This window comes from Myotis nattereri (assembly GCF_964212035.1).
Source record: "Myotis nattereri genome assembly, chromosome: 14".
Classification (NCBI taxonomy): domain Eukaryota; kingdom Metazoa; phylum Chordata; class Mammalia; order Chiroptera; family Vespertilionidae; genus Myotis; species Myotis nattereri.
The window spans coordinates 45,782,186-45,806,620 of NC_138089.1; the positions used below are offsets into that span (position 1 = coordinate 45,782,186).

A 24,435-nucleotide genomic window follows, 5' to 3' on the forward strand; every position below is an offset into this window, starting at 1 on the left:
AAAGTTCAGAGCTTGCACGGCAGGCAAGGGAAGGAGTATGGAGGAGACATATAGAAGGAATCAGAAGAGTACAGAGATTTGGGCCTTAGGAAGGTAGGAAGGAAGTTGTGTTCTTCTTATTTGTTGATAACTACATTTCTCCACGTAAGACCATCAAATGCAGAATCACATTTACAGAATAAAAATAAGTGAATCTGCCAAAACTGGTTTGGCTCAGTGGATAGAGCATCGGCCTGCGGACTGAAGGGTCCCGGGTGCGATTCCGGTCAAGGGCATGTACCTGGGTTGCGGGCACATCTCCAGTAGGAGATGTGCAGGAGGCAGCTGGTCGATGTTTCTCTCTCATTGATGTTTCTGACTCTCTGTCTCTCTCCCTTCCTCTCTGTGAAAAATCAGTAAAATATATTTAAAAAAAAAAAAAGTGAATCTGTTCAACTGGATTTATGTCCTCTGAGTGCTTTGGTAAAATCTCATCTGTAACAAGTCAACCTTCACATGGCTAGTTGGGTAATTTCAGCTCGATACAGTGAGCATCACATCACAAAAAAACGTCCATTCTTAGGCTCACACATCTCTGCAAAAAAATGCACTTTAATATCAGAGGGAATCAGAGACACTTACGAGTAGCTGGTCAGTTCATCTAAATTGTTGTGCATATTAAATGCATATATTTCTCCTAAATGAAAGAGCTTCTCCAAAGCCTCGTAGATGAATATGATGCAAATGAGAGCTGCAAAAGCCTCCTCTGTAAATCGAGTAATATAACACACAAGGCTGCTTGCATCTGTGGCAACCAAAACAATGCACAAGAAAGAAGTCCACAGACCAATACTGGTTCTTAAAGACAAATAGGAAAGCTGGTAATCTCTGTTTAAAAAGAAAAACGTGAACACGATCAACACTAATGGAACAGTATTTATACTTAAAACTGTCATCACAAGCAATAAGAACAGTAAAACAACGTAAGAGTCATAAATCATAGAACAACAAAATAATGACTAAAGGAAGCTGTGTTTTTCTGCTTCAAAGGAAGACTAGCTTTTTATTAGCATACTTAATGGTTATATTTTACTTACATAAAAGATTTATAGTGACAATCTGCTAGGCAATAAACATTTCAAAAAAACAAAGACCTCACTTCAGAAGTCAGTTATGAGGAGTCAACGACAGACAAGCTGTCTGTAGAACAACAGAACACGACTCTCTCAGAAGACCTGGGTGCTTTCGTGTCAACATGGTGATCACACTGCTGCCCCACCATCACCACCACCATCTCCTCTATCACCAGTATCTACAGAAAAAGTGACTTCAACTTTTAATTCAATTTAATTGAGAAATTACTACAGGTAACTGCATCCTCTATTAGTCTATCTCATGTGCCAGATCAGGATCAGAATCAGTTTGTTCAGTGAAGAAAGAATCGGAGTGAGAGGATCCAATATTTAATAGCATCAGGTTGCTCCAGGCTAAAATATTCAGTTGCATTTATCTCACAAAAGGAACAAGACTGGCAATATCGAATTCCAAGTCTACCAGACACAGTACTGGCAATGGTTCCCACACTGTCAGCCCTGCCAGTGAAAATGGGTATCTCCCTCAACTGTGCCAATTCCCTCTGTGGAATAGGCCCAAGGGATAAAGTCAGCTTGAGCCCTCAAGATCCACCTTCCTAAACTTCGTTTATAAGTCCAATATACCATCTAATAAACAATTCGGACTAACATGTTCTTACTGAGTTGAAATTCTCTAGCACAAAGGATTTTTGTTGCCCTTTAAGTGATTTGCTTATCAGTACTCAAATCCACTGATTTTCTACTCAAAGTGACTGGGAGGGATAGAGATGATGACAGGGGCCAGAGCAGGGTCAACCACACAGTAACACAAAAATATTAAACAGACATATTGATCAGATTTTCTTTTTCAGCTATATTAAATATATAATGTACTTTCACCTAAAGTTAAAAACAATATAATATACAATTATACACATACTCAAACACATGTGAGAAATAGGTAATTATTACGTACCTGCAGAATTTAAATAAAATTTTTTCAAACACTAAAACTGGACCTGTACTCCCCAATATTGTTAGAGGTTGCCCAGCAAACAACGAATAGGCAATCCCAGTTAATGATGCTCCAAAAAGAGACTCTATTGCACTCTGTTTAAGGAAAAAAGAAACGAATAAAAGCAACAATCATAAATATATCTCTAACATATGATAATACATATAAGACATCTAGAAAATAAAAAATATGAATCAAATAAAAATATAAAGCAAACACAACTTTGAATTTCAAATTTGTATTTTAAGTACAGAAAATGAAAAATACATTTTAAATACAAAGGGAAAATTGCTTTGGTTTTGCATATTAAAAGTGAACATTTGTGATCAACTTTAATTCAAAACTGTGAGAGTCAAGGAGGGAGGAATAAATGGAAGACATTTCTCAGTTCTATCTACAGATGTCTTATTCTTAAGCCTGTGGTGAATACAAAGATATATATGTTATTTTGAATATTTTTGTATGTCTGAAATAGTTCATTTTAAAAATAGAAAACATTAAATACTCGATATCCTGTTAGGAAAAAGACTCCTTCAAACAGATAAGAAATTAACATGTGATACTATTGTTTTCCCATTGACTTCTAAAGATCAATTTTCACACATTTTAAAGAAATTAATCTAATATGATAGGCTTAGACAACAGATATCAAAAATGAAATGCTTAACATAAATAAAACAGATGGGAAAATCTCTTTATAAAACTGACAGCAATCATAAGTGAGAAAATATCTTACTATTATTAAAGTTTGGTAACAGAAGATAAAATGAGAAAATGAAAAGACTCAGAGAAATTTTATATCAAAACTAGTAGCCAATTTTAGACCACTACCAACATTACATTCTACCTTTACATTATTAAGTAGTAAGGGAGTTAGGCTAGGCCACTAGACAAACGGTAGGGATCAGAAGGAAAAGGATAGTTTACCATTCACAAAGATCAAGATGGACTGGAGTGCACTATCAAGAAAGGAAACGCCCATCATTGGTAAGTAAAGACAAGGAAAAGAAGTTTGTGAGAAACAACCCCCTAGGAACTGGAGACAGCATGACATCAGGCCAAGAGCAGGGCTTGAGAACCAGATTTGAAGCGTTAAGGACTGGTTTCTACTAGGTGGTAAGCCATGGACACACCTAAAACTTTTTGAGCCCAACTTCTCTCGTTTTTGAATAGGGGGGTGATTTTAGCCAGGAGAACTTTGGGAAAAACCTAGCAAGCCTAGCATCTAGCATTGCAGAATGTACTTAACAAATGGTAGCACTTCTCATTGCCAGCAATAAACAGCACCTTCCAAAATTAAAATCACAAAATAATAATATGCGGTACAAGTATTATTTAACTCTTAGTAGAAAAACAAACTTGACTTTTGGCAAAATTTAAAAGTATTCATATTAGGAATCTAGTTGTTAATTGTATAAAATGAATTTTTCTTGCCCACAGATGCAGTTTTTCCTAGAAGACACTGCTAAGCCATTATAAAATCCTTAGTTAAAATAGAATATGTATATTTACATATTAAATGGTATCTAGAAATAGAAAAAGAATTTGAGAAGAAAAGCAAAGAGATGGCAAATAAAGAAATGCTAACAGGGACAGATAGGCACAAAATTACAGTGTCCTTCCCAACATGGTATTGAAAAAGCAAAGCAGCAACATGAAGACCTTCCTTTCACCACGTCCAACCCCTTATTGCCACATTTACCAGGTCCTTTACCCAGATCTATTTTTAAAACTATTTCTATGCTCATGCCCAAACTGAACCAGGTCTTGCCCTAAAGAAGTCACAGCCCTGCTACCTGCCATCCTCACCCCACATTCACAAGTTTCCGTTTTACCCACCCATAGCCCTACCCTTCTGTTCCCCACACACCTCCCCACTGCTGTGACACTAAACACTCCCTTCTAGTCTGTCCTCTTCAAAAACCTGTTTTGGTTTTTGCAAATTACTTCATCTGGAGCTCTTGACTGCGCCTGTATCTGATATGCTGGGCCATTTTCCTCCTGTTCTCATCCCTCCTCCATTCCTCACCTGCTCTCCCTGTAAATTACCTCCATCTATTCTCAGTTTCAAGCCCCACTTGTCTCAACTGCTCCCAATCTACTCATTCCTCCCTGATCACTACAAACTCTGGAATCCTCCTCCTACCGTCTCCTTTTATAGTTGAAGTTCTCATAAAGCATCTAAAAACAAACACATTTCCAAACCACCTCCCTCCATAACCTGCTCTGAGCTCTCCATTTCCATTATTTCAACTCCCAAGGCTCTTCCTTGATCTGACTCCTGCATGGCCCAGCACCCAGGACATGGTAATGTACTATCTAGTCTTTTTCCCCCTTAGGGCAGAAGATGCATGCTCGTGTAACACTCGTCTATATTCCTCCAGTGCCTAACGCACTATCACAAGCACGTGCCATTAGATGGCAGGATGAGATGCGTAGGCAGAGAGAGACATTCACAGTCCAAGAGCAAAGCAGTATTTCCATGGTGGAAACAGATGAGACACAATTCCATGGGGACCAGCAGAGTTACATGTACAATTCATGTTGGCACATGAAGCAACTTACAAAAAATTATATGCCTTTAATACAGTGATTACAGAGTAAGGGAATATTATCTAAGTAACTGAAAATAAACTGAGCTAAAAGGAAATTTCAATTGTCAGTTTTATCTCCTGTTCAACTCATGAAATACTTTAATTAAAAAATATCACTACTTAGCTTTGACTATTTCTTAACCTTTTATTTATAAAAAAATAAAAAATAAAGTCAATTTTCTCCCCAAGAGTAAATATAATTAAATAAAATACACTTAAGAATTACAAATCATCTCATTTAAAAGCCATTAAAATATATATAAACAAAAACTTGTCTTCAAGGTTTTACAAAGCACTATTCAGTTATACTCCCACAGCCCCTAATACAATATTACCAAGATCAAAACAAAAACGAAAGAAAAACATAAAAACTTTTCATTTTAGTCAAGAACAAAAAGCATAAAAACTTTCATTTCAGTCATGTCAAATTACAGATGCAGGTTTCAGTTATACTTTCCAATGACAAGCTTTGACTACTTTCACACAAATTTAGTTAACAGCAAAATTAAAGCAAGCACCACTTCAAAAATCCATCATTTGTCCACAATTATGTTCTCTTCTTCCAAACAGTCTAGTCCGGGCCTACCCGCCAGGGCTGATGAGTAAATATCACTCACATGGCTGTACCTAATCCTATGATGCCTTACAGGATGTGACGTAGCCCCAGTGGTAAAATCCTCCACCCACAACCCAACCCGGACTCAGTTCAAGCAGACTCCCCCCACCAGACCCTTCTCCCCCAGACAGACAACAAAGCCTTTTACTCAATTTATAAAACCATTCATCCAACAGGCCAGGATAAACTTTTCTTCTTCTTTTTCATCTTCTTTTAATTTTATTTTTATTTTTTACCTCAACTGTGCATCTTCTCCTGTTCATATGGCTTCCCCATGTTTTCCATAGCAATTACCTTTGGGGGAAGTCTGCTTTTGGACAGGTTAATCATGCTGTGGGTAGACTCTTCGGATAAAAGTAGGAATAGTGAGACAAATGCACACAGACACTTGCCTCTGAAGAGCTAAGAGCCTGGCCGCTACCAATCTTTGTACTCACTATTCTGCCTTCTGTAGCTTCTCCAAGCAGCCCTCCAAAAGTGATTACAGGAGACATACAGGCACAGTATAGGAAAAGAATCGAGGCCAGGCACTGCAGACTTAATGCATCCTTGAAGTCACTCAAGAAAAAAGGTGCTTTCCTTTTGATGTCAAGTATCAAACCACCAAAAAGCCTAAATAGGTGAGATGAAACTCGTCAAACTGTACACTAGAGGATTCTAGCTATTGCAATCTAAAACTATGGGCTACATAAAACTGCTGGTGTCTAGTGTTTTGTCAACAAAAATTAATATCCTATTTAAATCATGGTATAAATTACAGAAGATATACTCATTTAATCTAACCCACTGGTAGAGGAAAGGTCGATCTCATTAAGTTAAGAGACATAAACATCTATATTTCATGGACTACATACTGAAAAAACTGCAGGCAAATGATTTTATATGAGTAAATGTAATTTCAGACACAAATGGGCAAGAAAATGTACAATACAAGTAAATAAAACCTAACCACCCATTCATGAAAATATGCATAAACAATTCTAATAATTATTATCTACACTATAAATCTTAAAGGCAAGTGTCAGAAATAGCAGGAAGGCAATTATAACATAAATTATAAGCCCCCAAAATACCCTTTAATATAAATAGAGTATGCTGTGCATAGATCCACTCAGTTGTAAATTAAATAATTTCAATTACTTTTTAAATTCGCACTTTAATAGTATAAATATTTCTGGTCCAGGAAAAGAGCCTAAAAAGTACTTCAGTGTATGCAATTTACTTTATTTGTAGTCAAACTAGTGCACATATTACTAGCAAGTTTTAATAAATATAAAAATCTATATTTGCACATCAAAGCTGTGTGTGTCATTTCAATGTGTGAGGTTTTTTTTAAGTCAAACTTTTGGATACAGTTAACTTGAAAGCATTCCACTAAAATATAAGCTCTGTGAGGAGCAGACTTTTTCTTATTCAGTGTCATCATCTTGTGTCTAAGAACACTGCCTGTGACATAGTAAATATTCAATAAATACTTGCGACAAATCGATAATTCAAAAACGTTTTGTGACTCAAAATATATATAACCATTCAAATCCCTACTGTAAAAACACTCCAAAAAAATTAATCTTATGCTTTCAAATGCTTTGGATGTTTCAAGCTTTACCTTTCTAGCTTTTTTTTTTTTAAGTTAATAGTGAAATAGATCCTAAACGCACACTGACAAGTGGAAGAAGTTACCCTATAGATAATCTGACAGCAAGAGGAATTAACTTGCAATAATAAAGGTGCCAATGATAATCTAAAAATAAAATCACACCATCAAATCAATCATTGATTATTTAACAGCTTATATAAAGCTTTCAGATGAGTGACCATGAGATCAATGGGGGCCTTAGCACTTCTCAGTGACTAATCCTATCTCAATTTTTTTTCTTTATTGATTAAGGTGTCAATCCTATCTGAATTTGAAGTCTAAGGAAATAATAATAACAATAGCTAGTATCGGACCAACACCTCTTGCATGGGGACAATCTTATACCCTATTATATTCACAGAGACTAATATATTAGTCAATGGATTAATTGTGAGTTTAAGCTTCTCTAAAGTTTATATTTAGTATACCATGTTATTTTTTTTCTATGTAGTATTATTTAAGCATGTCATTACTATCCCTAATAGTGTATAAGATATCCTGCTTTTTAAATAAATATTCAAGATTCAATATTTACTTCTACAGAGACCACCAGTGAACAAAAGGTTATCAATATCCCATGCTTTTCTACATAAAAAGTAAAACAACATTTCTCTACTTCTACAAAATATTTTAAGGCAATGTTTACACCTGGCAATATATTTATTCCCTAAAAATGAACTTCAACAATTTTTCTAACTAGGTTTCCAGAGATCAATACCATGGATTAATTATACTTGTCTAATTTTACATTATCGTATGATATAATGCCCTTTTAAGAGAATTAAGTCTATGCACACACACAAAAAAAATTTGGTTATAATTCCTTTCTGTTTCCATAATTCTCTAATTTCATAAGGAGAATTATAATAGAACTCCACACTTTCTTTAAAAAACTTTTTGTAAATTAACCTACTATATAACTGTACAACATACTTAACATGGTGCATATTTTCATTATAAATTAAAGCTTGGTATACAGAACCCAAGTATATACTAGTAAAATTATCTTCAAATATATATTAATTTCCTTCAATATCACATACCTATACAATAAGGCATTTTTTTAATATAAAAATATACCATGTAAGGTTAGGTTCAAATACTTGCAAAGAAAAAGACCTTTTGTGCCTTTTTCATCAATTCAAACCCTAGTCTCCAAAGACACCCACATTGTATCAGTATTTGTACCCACCGTCCAGTTCTCTGTAGCTCAGGCCCAGCATGGTCAGCAGCCTCTTTATGAGTTTCACCCGAGCTGGGGGCAGATCCATTGGGAAATACAGGAATCTTTCTCTTTTCCTGCATTTCACACACAAAAAAACACACTTTCAGAATGTTTATTTAGGAAGGCTGAGGTGGCTTCTTCAATTCAGAGGGAGCATGAGATCTCTTACTGGATATGTATACACATGTGTGTGCATGCGCGCGTGCTGTGCTCCTAGAAAAAAGATGCTTCCTAACATCAGCTGCTACTTTAAATAAGCTCTACTTTAAAACAGAAGCCAATATTTGTCTATTAATATTTCTAAATTCAAGCTCAGCTTGCTCCATTTTATGCTCTAATTATCAAATACACTATAAAACACATTCATACACACCATTTTAAATTACTATTCAGCAACAGGAACATAAATAGCCAATAAAAGCATTGCTCTTACCAGAATTTTTAAAATACTGCTCATGTTAACTACTAAAAATGTACTTAACATTAAGAAAAATGTACATGCAAGTTTTCTTTTACTAAGATACTTCCCTTAAGATATAAATAGCACAAGGGTTATTAAAAGCATAAAAAATCAATATCCCATTATATTTCATTACAAATTCAAGAGTACTATTCTCACTTGAAAAGAAAGGGGTGAGTTTTTTTGTTTGTTTGTTTGTTTTTGGGCGGGCTGCCCGGCTGGCCGGCAGCAGTGAGCCAGGCAGGCCGCCTCTCCCAGCCTCTCCCAGCCTCTCCCAGCCTCTCCCAGCCTCTCCCAGCCTCTCCCAGCCTCTCCCAGCGGCTGAGGGTCCTCTGCGCCCCCTCTCCTGGGAGGGGTTGGGGCAGGGCCGCCTGCGGATTGGCCGCCGGGCTCTAAGGAGTGAGTTTTTAATTGGTTACTTGGGCCTAAAAGAATGAGAAAGAATTAGAGAAAAAGAAGGAGAAGGAGGAGGAAGTGGAAGAGGAAGAGGGAGGGAAGTAGAAGGAGCAGGGGGGAGAGAGAGGGAAAGGTGGGGTGGGTGGGGTCATCCCAGGAGATCCCCTGGTTCAAAGACTCTAGATGACTTAAAACTACCTGGTTTATATGTTCAATATGTTATATAAAGACTTATCTATAATCATAAAATTACCATTTGAAAATACCAAAATAAAAATCTAAATTACATCTTAGCTCAAGGAAGAAAACAAAATCATGGACTTTCTGGAAAACAAACAATTTTATTTTATTAAGAAAAATGAATTAAGCATCTATGCTCAGGAAATGCTAAAACAAAAAAATGAAAAAGAAAATCTTTCCTGAAAGAAATAAAACAACTAAAAAGCAGAAATTGAGTTAGAAAAACAAAATACATTAAAAAAAAAAAAACTAAAATTATATTTTTTAAGCTGCTCTATTTAAAAAATATGATAAACCATTAGCCAATCACAACAAGGAGGCAACTTCACAAACTGAGGGGAATTATTTATATATATACATATCTATAAAGAAAGACAGAGACTATACTGTACAACCCTATACAAACACATCTAAAACCTTGATGAAATAAAGGAAAACACAATAAATAAACTAGGAAAACACAATTTTCCAACTGACAGAAAAGAGGGAAATCGTTACAATAATTTACTAAAACTGACCTTAGAAAAAATAGAAAGCTCACACAAACCAATTTCCATAGAATAAGCAAGTTGTTGAAGCCTAACATATAACAAAATATTCAGGCTCAGAAAACTTTACAAAAGAATTCTTCCAACTTTTAGAACCAAATTATTCCAAGCCATTTTAAAGTTTTAAGAACACAGAAAAAGGAAAACTTAAAAAGTTTTTATAAAACAGGTATAATGATAACACCAAAACACAAAGATTGCACAAAAATCTATGGACCAATCGATTTAAGAGACTCTGCTAATCACCTACTAAAATTATAACTCCCATGTGAGTTAGCAATCCTATTTCTGAAAATTTATCCTACAGCTCTATCTGCATAAGACTAATATGGCATATCACTACCATGATGTGGTTTGTAGCAAAAGATCAAAGATATCCTAAGCCGAGGGATAGGATAAACTATGATATATCCAATAAACAGGATACAACAAAACGGTGAGAAAAGAACAAGGAATATTTCTAATGATCAGATAACCAAAATATGTTGTTATATAAAAAGAAGCAAGGTGCCAAACAGTACACATAGTATATTAACTTTTGGTAGAAAGCGAAGAAAACAAAACTGTAGGTTCATATTTCTTTGTACTGAATAAAAACTAGAAGGATAAACAAAAACCTAGTAACAAATGGTAGCCCACAGAAGGTGGTACAGAGATGAGAACATCAAGGGGACATATCGGGGTATAACTTCTCTGAATGTTATATACAGTTTTGATTTTTAAAAATGTATAAAGTAGCCCTGGTTGGTTTGGCTCAGTGGAGAGAGCGTTGGCCTGCGGACTGAAGGATCCTGGATTTAATTCTGGTCAAGGGCACGCGCCTGGGTTGCGGGTTTGATCCCCAGTAGGGGGCGTGCAGGAAGCAGCTGATGATTCTCTCTCATCATTGATGTTTCTATCTCTCTCTCCCTCTCCCTTTCTCTCTGAAGTCAATAAAAAAATTTCTTTTAAATGTATAAAGTATTTTTTTTTTAATGTTGTAAACGTACCTCAAATACTGTATGGACTCTTACCTGAGAAGGAACACTTTTTGGTGGCTCTATGCGTATAGAAGGATCCCACTCTCCTGGAGGTAGGACAGTTACTTGATCTAAAAACTCATCAATTCCAGATAAGAGGTCATTTCTGTCTTTTGCTTTATAAGCTACATCATGAAAAATCTAAAGGAGGGAAAAAAAACACTGAGTAAAAGAATTTTAAAGTTGAAAGAAAGTTCTATACAAAGTAAATCCACTTCAGATAACATGAATAAGTATACAATAAAGATAATTACCTAACCTCTTATCCCACCCTGGGTAATAACTATAAAAAATAGCCCATTATTAGTATTATCAGATGAATTATCAGTAATAATAAAACAAAATAAAATAGTGATGTGTTAAGGCAAAATAATTTTTAAAAAGATAAATTTTTACATGGGAAATACTCAACAATTCATTACTGAATAAAATACTGCAGCCTGTCTTTCCACTTCTAGGATATTAAATGTCATTTATCCTAAACCAATAATCATGGATGTACAATCAACTTTACTTAAACACTTAATTTATTTGATCGCTTATATTTACTTGGGTGCCTACTATTTGCCAGGCACAATTCTAAACACTTGGAGAGCGCAATGGAGACAGATAAGGCAAGGTCCCTGTGCTCAAGAGCCCGAGGGAGCAAGATAGTGAAAGAAGTTAATTACATAAATACATAATTGCAGGTAAAAATGAATGCTGTGATAAAAATAAAACAGGTGAATGAACGTCTTACAGGAGGTAACCCTGTAGGAGAAATGTGAATGAGATAAGGGACAAACCCATGCAGAGGGAAGAGATGGTAGAAGAGAACTCAGGCAAAGGGAATAACCATTGTAAATGACCAGAGGCAGAAAAGAACATGACACATCTGAGGAACAAAAGGGAAACTAACGTGGCCAGGGAAAATGGGGGAGGATATGAGTTTCAAGAAGTATGCAGAGGCCAGATCAGACAGACCCTATTCAGACAATGGCAAAGATTTTAGGTTTAAACATAAGTATATAACAAGATGGCATTGACATATATGGATCAAGATAATGATATATTGAAATCTGCATGTAATTGGTAGTGTGGAGGAGACTATGCTAAGATTCGGAAAGTCCACTTTAATCACCAAAGAGAAGAAGGTAGGGTGTAAACCAGAGAAGTGGCAGTGGAGGTGGCAGGTTAGATGCTAAAGATATTAAGGAGGTAAAATCAACAGAATGTGGTGACCAACTGTTTGAGACAGGACAGACAAAGGAGGTCAGGTTCAGGTAACTGGGGTTTCAGATACCTTAGGGGCACACAGCAGAGATGGCTGGAGCCTCTCCAGGAGAGAGAGAAGTCCTGATCAATACAGGTCATGGTCAAAGGTGAAGTTCACAAATGGAACAAAGAAACTAGAGGAAAAAAAGGGGGGAAAGAGAAAAAGACAAAGCCCCAAGGAAACCCAAAAGAAAATATATCCTAAAATCCAGGATGAAGATAATTTCTAGAAGGTAATCAATAATTTCAAATGTAGGGGAGAAAATAAAAAAATATCCACTGATCCTGACAGAATCGTCCTGAAGACCGTAACAAAGGCAAAACAGTTGAAGAGAGTGAATATGAGATATACCTGAAACCTATATATTTTATTAATATCACCCCAATAAATTCAATTAACAAAAAGAGTGAATATGAGATAAAATATTACATACAGTAAGGTCAATTTTTAAGCATCACTATAAAAGAGAATTATAGCCGAAACCAGTTTGGCTCAGTGGATAGAGCGTCGGCCTGCAGACTGAAAGGTCCCAGGTTCGATTCCGGTCAAGGGCATGTACCTGGGTTGCGGGCACATCCCCAGTAGGAGATGTGCAGAAGGCAGCTGATCGATGTTTCTCTCTCATCGATGTTTCTAACTCTCTATCTCTCTCCCTTTCTCTCTGTAAAAAATCAATAAAATATATTTTTTAAAAAAAATAAAAGAGAACTATAATAAATATTATATGCTTCATAATTGGTGTCCAAAAGGATTTGAAATTCCACTTCAAAAGGGACTTTATATAGTATACGCTTCATAATCAGTGTCTACTTCAAAGGGTATGTAATTACCTCATCCGTCATGAGAGTGGCTATAGATCTTCCAATTTCATGGTACTGTGGTGCCTTGCCTGCTGGACCCAGTAACAAAAACAAAAACCTAAGAAAACATTAAAATACACACATTTAAACATAAACAACATACACACATAAATCTCAGCAATCATAAAAAAATCACTGAAATATCAACACAAAAACACTGATCATCTGCCCACCCCAATCACTGAAAAAAGTTGGCAACTCTACTCAGCCTAAAGCAGATCACAGAACTAAGAAAGGCATTCATAATTAACTTCCTACTAAGTTATCACTTCCCATCTTTCTTAGGGTAAGACAGTAATTTAGAAATTGAGTGTTTTACATTAAAAATTCCCATCTTCTATATCCTTTTGAATTTGAGTAAACAATTTTCTCTGGTCTGTTTGACAATAAATAAATAAATTAGTGAATACCAATTTCATTGAAGTACTTAAAAGGTTTGCCTAGTAAAATAATTAAAGAGTATACACAAAAAAATCCACAAATCCTCAAAATATAATCTGGATTAAGACTAATATTAGTGTAGTAGTAAAAAAGGAACTAATTCCTTTGGAAAGAAAATGAATTTTTATCTATAGCTCCAAATTTATCACCAAACCAACTATTACTTTTTTATTTTATTTATTTTTAGTGACTAAATAAAAAGTAATTAACTTCCTATTTAATTATGTCCTTATTAATGACAGTAAAATGTTAATATTTACACTTATCCAAACTAGAAGTATTCATCTTCCTATTTTAAGAGAATGTAAATATGAATCTATAGAATTATTTTTCTCATTTATCTTAATACTACACCATTAATGCACCTCAGTAAAGCATACTGAAAATAGGCATGTACATTTCAATCAAGTTGCAATTAATTCCTCAGATTTACTATTCTAAAAATAATTTTTAAATATTTTTAAATTATTCTCATTTGGAATTAAGTTTATGCAGTCAATAGCTAAGGAACTGATTACTCTTTATAGCACAACTTGGTAATTATTCATATGGATATTACGCCCATTTTCATTTTTACTCATAATGTATTTTGAAGAAAAGATTCTGGTCAGGTCAGAACAAAGCTCTTTGCCTAATTCAGGGGCATTATCAATTTAATCAACTATAATGTATTATTATCCTCATTTTACAAATGAAGCTTAGAAAATTTATGTCAGGTCTGACCCTCCCACAGAAGTGGAAATGCAAAAATTCAACTCCATTTTCTCTGACTCCAGTGCCTGCACAGATCATATATCTAAAATGTACCACTTTTTAAACCAAAACTCCTGAGATGACAAAATTCTTATAAAGGTATCAATGAAATATGTTCTCATGCTGCAATTATTTTTTTAAATTTATCTTTATTGTTGAAGTATTATAGATATACTCTTTCCCCCTACCCCTTTGTTTTTTTAGTTTTAGGAAGAGAGATTGGCCTTGGCTGGTGTGGCTCAGTTGATTGGACTGTCATCCTATACACCAAAAGGTTGCGGATTCCATTCCTGGTCAGGGTACATACTCAGTATTTGGGTTCGATCCCCAGTTCTGGCAATCAATGTTTCTCTCTCTCCCTCTCTCTCCAACGCTCCCTTCCTTCCTCTTTCTAAAGTCAATAAAAATAAGTTATTCAAAAATAAAAAGAGATCATACTTTTATCCCCTAGTAGTCAAAGCCTTTGGCACAATGGCAACATTAATAATTAAAATGATATTTTACTACATACATAATGGAACACGTTCCTTCAGTATGAAAAAACTTAGATTTTGGACATGCTGAGAGCACGTTCATTGGAATAAACTCTTTACCTGGTCGGAACAGGGACTTCAGTCAGCCCTGAGAGGAGAACAGCGGGAGCCAGTCTCACAAACGCGATTATCGGTCTTTCCAAAAAGTCTACTTCTCCCACCAGAACATTGGATGCCTCAGCTCCCGAAGGAATTTTCCTCATGAAATTCATATCAACCTATTGACAAATAAATAATCATTTAAAATAAAATTTACATGGTGTTTATAAGACTATTTAGAGGGAAACAGGAAAGAAAATATGCCTTCAAGACTAAACTGGTGATCTAAAGAAGATATAAATCCCAAAATTCTCACAAAGGATGGAGAGTAGACAAATACAAAAAAGGCAAGCAAAATACATCTAGGAAAAAATACTCCCAATTGCTTCAACTATCATAATCTTTACTATTTCAGAGATCTAAATTATCAAACATGGAAACGAGAAAAAAAATTTTCAATGAACACAGCACTATTCATTAAAAATTAAAGACAAAGTATAGTTCACAAACTAGCAATAGTTCATGAAATTATACACAGTGCTAAAAAATATTCACTTCATGATAATCTATTACTTCATCTTAGAAATGACTTAGTCCCTTTGTCTTTTTTATAAGTCCTATTTTAAAGAACTCTGGGCATTCCCCAGTATTTTCACTAAATGGGGGGGAAATTTTGTTTTTATTTTTTATTTAAAACGAAAATAAATAGCCATTACTGGTATAAATATATGGTAGTGCCATATAATCAAATTTGGTTGTCTGTGTATAATTACCAAGGAAAGGTCACACACAGAATATCGAAGCATGGGAACTTTGTCATTTATACACAGTTTCACACAAGTCACTAAACAACCACTTACAGGGCTATCCATTAACAAGAAAGCAGCACTTACAGCGGGCCTCTTGAGTCCCACACCCAGTGTGCCACAACTACAGTGCCAGGAGGCAGACTCCTGCCCAACAGGAGACAGGAGGTGTACACAAGGATGGGCCAAGTAAAAAAAAAAGCAAAACTGTGACAGAGGAACAAAAATAAATGGCATCTGCCATGTCTAGAGGAGATCTATAACGTAAACTATACTCATGGACTCATTTCATAAGAATAACTTGAATTTAGTCCCTGAACACTTTCACTCGTCTGAAATAACAGGAGCACCAGCAAAAATATAACCGAGTTAGCACAACAGCCTTTTTGTAGAGTCAATGTCCCATATGCAAGGCTTTCTATGATTGCAGAGCACGAAACGCAGCAAAGTTGCATAGCACAGATGTTCATTTAAACTCCTTTTCTGCAAAATGCGATCTATGCTTTGCATTATGAAAGACTGAACAAATCTTACTTGGAATAATCACATTTAATTAAATGACACTGGATACAAAAATATTAAAGCATTGAAAGTCCTGTAGCAAATTAAATTTAACAGCATTATATTAAAACTAGGGGCCTGGTGCACGAAATTCGTGCACTGGGTGTGTGTGTGGGGGGGGGGGGGGGAGTGTGTCCCTCAGCCCAGCCTGCCCCCTCTCACATACTGGGAGCCCTCAGGCGTTGACCCCCATCACCCTCCAATCACAGGATCGGCCCCTTGCCCAGGCCTGACGCCTCTGACAGAGGCGTCAGGCCTGGGCAGGGGACCCTCATTTCCCCCCATCACTGGTTCTGCCCCCCGCCCAGGCCTGATGCCTCGGCCAGAGGAGTTGACCCTCATCACCCTCCGATCACCAATCACCGGATCGGCCCCTTGACCAGGCCTGAGGCCTCCGGCAGAGGTGTCAGGCCTGGGCAGGGGACCCCCAGCTCCCCGCGGTTGCAGGCTCCGCCCCTGCCCAGGCCTAACGCCTCTGGCTGAGGCTTCCGGCCTGGGCAGCGGGGACCTGCAGTGGCAGCTGCAGCGGCCCCGCGATTGTGGGCTTCGCTTTAGGCCCAGGCAAGGGACCCCTAGCTCCTGGGACTGCCAGCTTCGACCGTGCCCAGCTCCCATCGCTGGCTCCACCCCTACTTCCTGCTATCACTGGCCAGGGCGGAAAAGGCACCTGATTCTCTGATCATGGCTGGGGGGCAGGGCCGCCTTTGCCCTGCCCCCCAGCTCTTAGCTCCCCCCTGGGTTTCCGATCACTGTCAGTGGCAGGGGGCTTCTTCCTGCTTTCCCTTTCGCCTCCCTGCATTGTGCCTACATATGCAAATTAACCGCCATCTTGTTGGCAGTTAACTGCCAATCTTAGTTGGCAGTTAATTTGCATATAGCCCTGATTAGCCAATGAAAAGGGTGCGCCGTACGCCAATTACCATTTTTCTCTTTTATTAGTGTAGATGGCCTTTAGAATCAATTATGCGGAAGTAGTCATAAAGTACTCTTTAAATTCTATTGTAGTTTGAACTTGTAGTTTTTGCCCCTTTTTAAAAAATAACATTTTCTGTTTTTAAATCCATGCCTTTACCTACCCATGGGGTAAGCGCCCATATGCTTCCCAGTGACATTCCAAAAAGTACTGACATGGTCTGCAGCCGTACTACCCTGAATGTGCCTACTACTGATGCCATTAGACAGTAGTTCTGGAATCACGTTACAGCTAGAAAAAGGCTGAATTCACTACCATTGCTATAACATCATTCCCAGAATTAATCTTTCTAGTGGTGGTATCTCTAGAACAAATAACTAGAATTCAAAAGGTACTGAAGTTTCATGGTATCTGTGGGTGGCTATGGATGAAAAGACCGTATCATTCACATATTCTTTAGTCAGAATTTCTAAAACTAATAAGATACAGTGATATTCAAGTGCTCCGAGACTGTTATCTTGCTCACAATTTCGGACCTTAAATTAACCTATTACAAGCATCACAGGCAGGTTTGTAAGCATCAGTCTATTAAATTATTATAATCAATGTTAATAAAGGCTCACTGTTAGCGATTTTCTTAAGAATGATTAGGAAAATGTACGGTGAATGACAGAATTACCTTGCTGAAGTCAACAGTACTATTTTCTCTGCTTCCTCCACCTCCATTACCTTTAATCTCAGCACTTTTACTAGTGTCCAAGTTTCCAGGTGCAGACTGTGGAGAGGCCAAAATACCTGTATTCGAGAATAAACAAATTCCAAATTAGTAAGGAGAAAATTCACTGATTCTGCTCCTCTCCTGAAAGTGATGGTTTATTAAAAGCAAATGTGCAAGGTAAAAAAAAAAAAAAAAGTGCCAAGTGTTAGTAACAAACCAGCAAGACCAAAATAACATTTTAAGCAATATTAAAGCTATACATCTTAACATTTTTAATAATACAATTACAAAAATGGTGACCTTTGCAAAAAGAAAAAGTGAGTAGGTGCAGAACCACAGAAGAGGGAAGACGTGAGTCTGATTACTACTACAAATGTTTAGAGATTACACTTCCAATATAGCCAACATACACGTGAACTGCAGAGGTTACTGATGCCTAACTAAACTTCACATGCTTGCATTAATAACAATATAAGTTTTCTGATAAATCCTAAGTGTAATGTGGGAAAATTTAAGAGCTACATCAACTAAATGTAGGTTAAATGTACCACAATGTTCCACAATCATAACAGTTTCCTCAATAATTTTCACTTCTGTTGGGTAACATTTGTGCTGCCGACTGTCATTATTCCTAAAACAATACAACTTTATAAAAGTGATGTTTTTTATAATCACTATTTATAAAGAAGAAAGGGATTTTGTGTGTGTGTGTGTGTGTGTGTGTGTGTGTTTTGTTAATCCTCACCCGAGTATATTTTTTTCCATTGATATTTTTAGAGTGAGTGGAAGGGAGAGGGAGAGACAGAGAGAGAGAGAAACATCAATGTGATCAGGGCCAGGGATGGAGACTGCAACCAAGGCACATGCATTTGACTGGAATCGAACCCAGACCCCTTCCCTCCATTGGCTGACCCTCTATCCACTGAGCCAAACCAGCTAGGGCTAAAGAGGAAGGGTTTTTTAATTAAACAGACCTGTGTTAAAATAAGCACTCTGCCACTTTGTAAGCCATGTGACTAACTCACAGTCACGCAACCTCTAAGATGCAGATAAACTTATAAAATTAGTTTGTTTAGATTAGAAATGATAGATATATGTTCTATAAAATGAGCTTGTTTGAATAACATGTCCCAGCATTAGTATGCTCATTTCAAGGGACAGTCAGCAGCAACATTTCACAACAATAAGATAACCTAACAACACCCTGTAGCATATAACCAATTGTTACCACTATGACTTTTGCAAAAAGCTCAAATCTCAAAAATTTTCAAGTACAATCCAGGTTTCTACCATTAGGTATACTTCATTTTCTCACAGCACCTAAGATTTCTAGTTCAAGCATATAAAACACTAAGTATCACAGGAGAAAAGGCACAAGACTTAGGACAGATTTTACCACTCACAGGGCAATCTAGTGACCCACAGGAACTCACACCACATATATGTGATGCATCTAAGTTTTCATTTTTCTAGAAGATAACATCCTACTACTAATAACTTTAAGTCATTCGGGTTTACTGTTAAAACTCAGTGAGAGAAGACCTTTGTAATAGCCACTTCTCTATTAAATACCTAAACTAAGATATCACTGTGGCCCCCGAATCTCAGTATGAAAAAGCACATCCAATCTATTCAGCCACATGCTCATTCTCTGGAAGTGTTAGAGAATTCTGAAATAAATAAAATGCTTCCTAAAACTTATTTTTTCAGCATTTTAGCTTCGTACAAAAAAGTCATTAAGATTCCTCTTCTTTGACCTTTGTCCCTCAACTTCCAGATGACAGTCTTTTTATTAAAACACATGCCCAAGAGGGGGAAAAAAAGTTAACTAGTATTTTCAGTAGTTTCCACCAACTCCCACACAATGATGAATATCATTAAGGCCCTGGCAGCAAGTACAACAGAGCATCAATGCATCTATACTTGTAACTACTAAAAATATTCAATCTGTAGATGGGTAATCAAATAGGACATGTGCATAGTTTTCCAGAGCAGTCTCAGCAAACAGACTTTGGAGAGAAGAATGGAATAAGAAGAAGGTTATGGGGGAAAGTAAGGATAAGGTAGGAATGGGAAGAAGAAATAATAGGGAACTACCTGCTGGTAAAGCCAGATGTGACGTGAAGTCACTTAGTTAACCTGGCCATCTTAACCTGTAAAAACTGCCATGCCAGGTTCGTGTTAGTTTCCCACCATTATCTTCTCTAGATAACCCTTCACAATCTCAGCTAAGCTAAAGCTGTTTTCTCAATCAGTAAAGGCAATCTCCCTGCTCCTGCAATAAATTCCTAGAGCTCAGAATTAAATGAGTAAAGTCCCCAAAGTTCAAACTACCATTAGCGTAGATAACTCAGAAGGACCATATTTCTTTGCTTTAAGAAAAATGAAAAAATGTGAGTATATGTACATATAATATTAATACTGAGATTCAACGATCAAACTAGAGAAAGATAAATCAAAGTTGTCAAGAGTTTTCTGTCATTAAAAGTTTGCAAGTAGAAGCAGTTGGAACAACGGTTCACAATCTGGAAAGATTTTTGTCCCCCAAGAGGCAATGTCTAGAGGCATTTTGTTTGTCACAGCTAGGGAGTGCTGCTGACAGCTAGGGAAGGAAGGCCAGGAATGCTGCTATACATCCTACTGTGCACAGCACAGGCCCCTGAAACAAAGAAGGGTCCAGCCCAAGATGTCAACAGTGCTGAGGCTGGGAAATCTTGAGTTAGAACAATGTTTCTCAACTTTTTTCATTTCATGGTACACATAAACTAATTACTAAAATTCTGCAGCACACGAAAAAATATATTTGCTTATCTGACAAAAAAAAGTAGGTGTAACTTTGACTTACGATAAAATACTATAATAATAGTTATTACCTACCCTTTTGCTCCAAAGTGACTTTTTTAAAAATCAGGTCCTATACATGTATAAGGACTCCTGGTACCAAGAATTAACCAATCAGATGCAACCTCACTATTATTATTATGTGACGTGACTAATAAGAATCAAATCTATTATATGACCGATATGTTTATGGTTCAAGACCGGGCATTCACACCAGAGAGCTACTGTCATGTTATCTGTTGTCATTTTTTCATTTGACAATCCAAGGAATAAAAGGTCAGTCCCCCTGACTAAACAGTCAGGTATTGCATGTTTAGAAAATTCTTGTGCCACACCACACTGGTTGAAAATCACCGAGTTAGAAGATAGTTACAAAACTAGAAATGAGTCTACTTCTTTTACATAATTACTCTCCGAACGAACCACTAATGGGAAACACCACTTTCTTTTCAACTCCGGGTATGCACAAAGCATGACCCATCACACAAATATCTATGACATTAGTCTTTCCAAAATTATGCCGAGGCCACCTACTTCCTCCTCTAACATCACATCAGACTTCAAGAAAACTATAGTTTCCAGGTGCTTTAAACCCCAAAGGTAATTAAACAGAGAATAATATATAGCCACTCCTATTATTTTCATTACATACTAATACCTTCTATAGCTGTCTTCTTAAACAGTAATTGTGAGCTTTTTCTTATCTTTAGAAATTCTCTATCTTCCATTCTAATTTCTTTTCCTTTAGAAAGGCTGATAAATCTCCTGGCATACCAACTGCAGAGAAGGAAAAGAACTTTGTTCCTCAATTCTCAGTTAATTGCTCCTTTTATCCTTTAACAGCATGGCCTAATAAGCAGTTGAGACCCATATGTCACTTCCTCCCTAGATAAAATGTGTAGTCTCTCATTATTAACAACATAGTAGGAGCTGGCAAAACAAGAAATATTCAGTGTTACTGAGATATCAGTATAAACAAATATAAATTTTGTTCCAGGTAGATCTGAGCTCAAGTACTTGCTCTGGTCATTTACAGTATGATTTTAACATCTCTAAGTCTTAATGTTCTTCATTTGTGAAATAGAAAGATAGTTATGACATTAATTAAATAATAGACAACTAAAATCTATTCCAAAATATAATACTAATTTAGAAATCATGATGATTCGAGGCAGTCCTTAGGGAACATCAATCGTCTCAAACAAAATGAGAAAAAGAACATTAGATCCTATTATTGTCAAAAAGGTTAAAATATACTGCATTCTTTGGACAAAAGCACCAAAGAATAGATAAAAGGCACTTCACCTCATTATCATTTATGTACAATGTGTTCATTCACCTTAATGCATAAGAAAAGCTGTTTTCTAAAAATCATGGCAACTTAAAAGATTAGTATCAAAACGTCTACATTTTCCTGAACCATTCAAATGCAGGTGGACCTGTAATTTCAGTGAAAATTTTTGAAAGGGTTTATTAAATTATGTGTAGTTTTCTTATAAAATTTTTAATAATGCTATTCTTTTCTAAAATATATTGTAAAGGGGGTGGGGGGAACCATGCAGAAGTCAAAATAACTTAGAAGCATCATCTACAAAGGCTGCTAAAGCTAGGTGCTAAAAGGCATTCCAAGTGCAAGTGACCCAGAGGCAGAAAGCACCACGCAGGGAGGATTGTAAATAGTTGCCTGGAGTTATGTCAACATTTTCCTCCTTCTTCTGCTCCTGGCCTTTCGATGATTCTAAGTCTTCCTCTGGCGGATGAATTACTACTGTGGGAATATCATCACTGGCAGGAGAAACCAGGAGTTCTGGGACCTGCAGCTGACTCTGTTGGGAACTTCTGGAGGTCAGGCGACTGATGCTAGGGCTAGAAGGAGGGCTGTTTGGAGGGGTGGGCACTGGGGTTGTACACCTCGAGCCTGCAGGGGTTCCAGCTCTCGCAGAAGGGAGAAGATGACTGAGAAGAAGAGATAAAGGTGATTCTCCTCTCAGTGAAAGGTTTGAGGCAGACAGGCCTGTTCGCAAAGAGTGGCGGGAGGCTGAAAGGCCTTCCCCTGAGATAAAACAGATAAATGAAAAATGATGAAGTTCACTGCAGAAGACAAATAGAAACACACGCCAAAAAAATGCATTCACACTGTAAATAGCAAGGTTTCAAGACCCAACACTCCAAACTCATGCTATCAGACAATCAGACTTTTAAATATTAGAAAGTCACTGAAAAATTGTTTAAGCTGTAATTAGTTCCCTGAAGGTGTAGCCAAAAAAAGATAACAACAAAAAATGTTAATGTAGAAGGTAGTGGACAATATTATTAGTGCAGTGGGGCCTTGACTTACGAGTTTAATTCGTTCTGAGACCGAGCTCGTTAAGGAGCTCATTAACTCAAATTACTCTGTCAACTCAATGCAAAAAATCCACCGAGAGACAGCTGGTATCTCAAAAAACTCAGGACACTCGTAAGTCAAGGCCCCACTGTAATTAGAATGCCCAACGGTGCCTTTTTTTAAAAAGAACAATATCAATGCAAAGTGCTGCTTAAATAAATGATAAATATTAAATAAGAAGATAATATAACAATCTAAGAAAAAGAACCCAACACAAAATTTATCAGCAATAAATAGCTTATACTTAGTATATTTGCCCTACACTCTACTGAATCACAATAATTATCTCTCACCAGAAAAGTCCACATTGACCTTATTAATACTTCCTAACTTAAATCAAATCTTTGTAACATTAAGTCAACAGTGCATCACCTATTCATAGTGCTCACTTGTAAAATTTAAAAACATAACACGAGTTATTGTTTTAAGAGAAATATAATGTCGATTTTAAAAGATATTCTTGAGCTTTCTAAAGATATTAATAAATGTCCTAAAATAGGCTTCCATTTGTGATACAGCAGATAAATTTAAACAAATATGTTCAATCTTTAATCTACCTAGATAAAAATAAAGTATTTCTCACCAAAACAGCAAAAACAAAGTGAGTCTTGCATATTTTAAAAGGTAATGTCTATTCCTACTTCAAACACCTATTCTACAAAATATACCTTCATAAAATTCCATTGTTTTTAGGAAAACAAGAAATGTAACAATAAATCCCATATGATCTAAGTCTAAGCAATCAAAGCTACATGCTCAAAAGATCCCAGAAATATTAAACATAAAGATTAATCTTCAACCCCTAAACAACCAATGTGTTTAGTTAAAAAATAAAGATACATGCAGGAAAACTGTTAAATTACAATACAAGCAATGAAACAACACAATTCCCTTGTTAAAAAAGAAAACAGCCATTGTCTGATGATTAAAAGAAACCAATTGGAGACTAATCTGGAACCACTGCATCTGAGAAATAAAGATTTCATAGGGTCTCTCTGGGTAAATGAACCCATTTCAGGGAAGCAGAGAATATACAATACATGAAAAATGTAAATGAGAAGCAAAATGTGACATACATGGCGTGCTTTTAAATTGAACTTAGGACCATAAAAGATTTCTTCTATTCTTAAGCTTCCTTAACTGTACAAAGGCCCAATTTAAAACAGATTAAAAAGACTTTTTTTGGGGGGGGGGGGGGGGGGGGCTGGGGAGGTAGGTAAAGAGGGGCGAGGAGGTGGGAACACCTGTAATAGTGTCAACAATAAAAATAAAGTTTAAAAAGAAAGAAAAAAAATACTTTAAGTGGTTAAATGGTCAGAAGAAAATGGACTCAAGTATTTTACCCTGAGCTTACAATGGTTACTGCCAACTTTAGATAAATTAAACCCTGTCACCTATGGCTGTTTGCCTGTAGAACATTTAAAAGCCTTATTATTTTAGGGACAGAAAGACACTGTATCCCATCCTCCACTCCTCTTCACCATAATCCTCCTAAGCCTTGGGTAATAGCAGCAGCTAGAGGAAACAG

General features: G+C 36.5%; 1 protein-coding gene across 2 annotated transcripts in view; it reads right to left on the bottom strand.

Annotated features, from left to right (window-relative positions):
• The window catches only part of SLC4A7 (solute carrier family 4 member 7), an 83,953-nt gene that overhangs the window by 17,188 nt on the left and 42,330 nt on the right, over nt 1-24,435 (bottom strand). Inside the window, exons 7-15 of one of the 2 annotated variants that reach the window (XM_081106184.1) lie at nt 22,206-22,574; nt 17,642-17,757; nt 14,704-14,861; nt 12,887-12,974; nt 10,796-10,942; nt 8,106-8,212; nt 5,715-5,889; nt 2,029-2,162; nt 622-867 (exon numbers count right to left, since the gene is read on the bottom strand). In XM_081106184.1, the coding sequence (XP_080962310.1) occupies nt 622-867; nt 2,029-2,162; nt 5,715-5,889; nt 8,106-8,212; nt 10,796-10,942; nt 12,887-12,974; nt 14,704-14,861; nt 17,642-17,757; nt 22,206-22,574 (1,540 nt within the window). The remainder of the gene's footprint in view (nt 1-621; nt 868-2,028; nt 2,163-5,714; nt 5,890-8,105; nt 8,213-10,795; nt 10,943-12,886; nt 12,975-14,703; nt 14,862-17,641; nt 17,758-22,205; nt 22,575-24,435) is intronic. The other variant, XM_081106183.1, reaches the window with a different exon arrangement.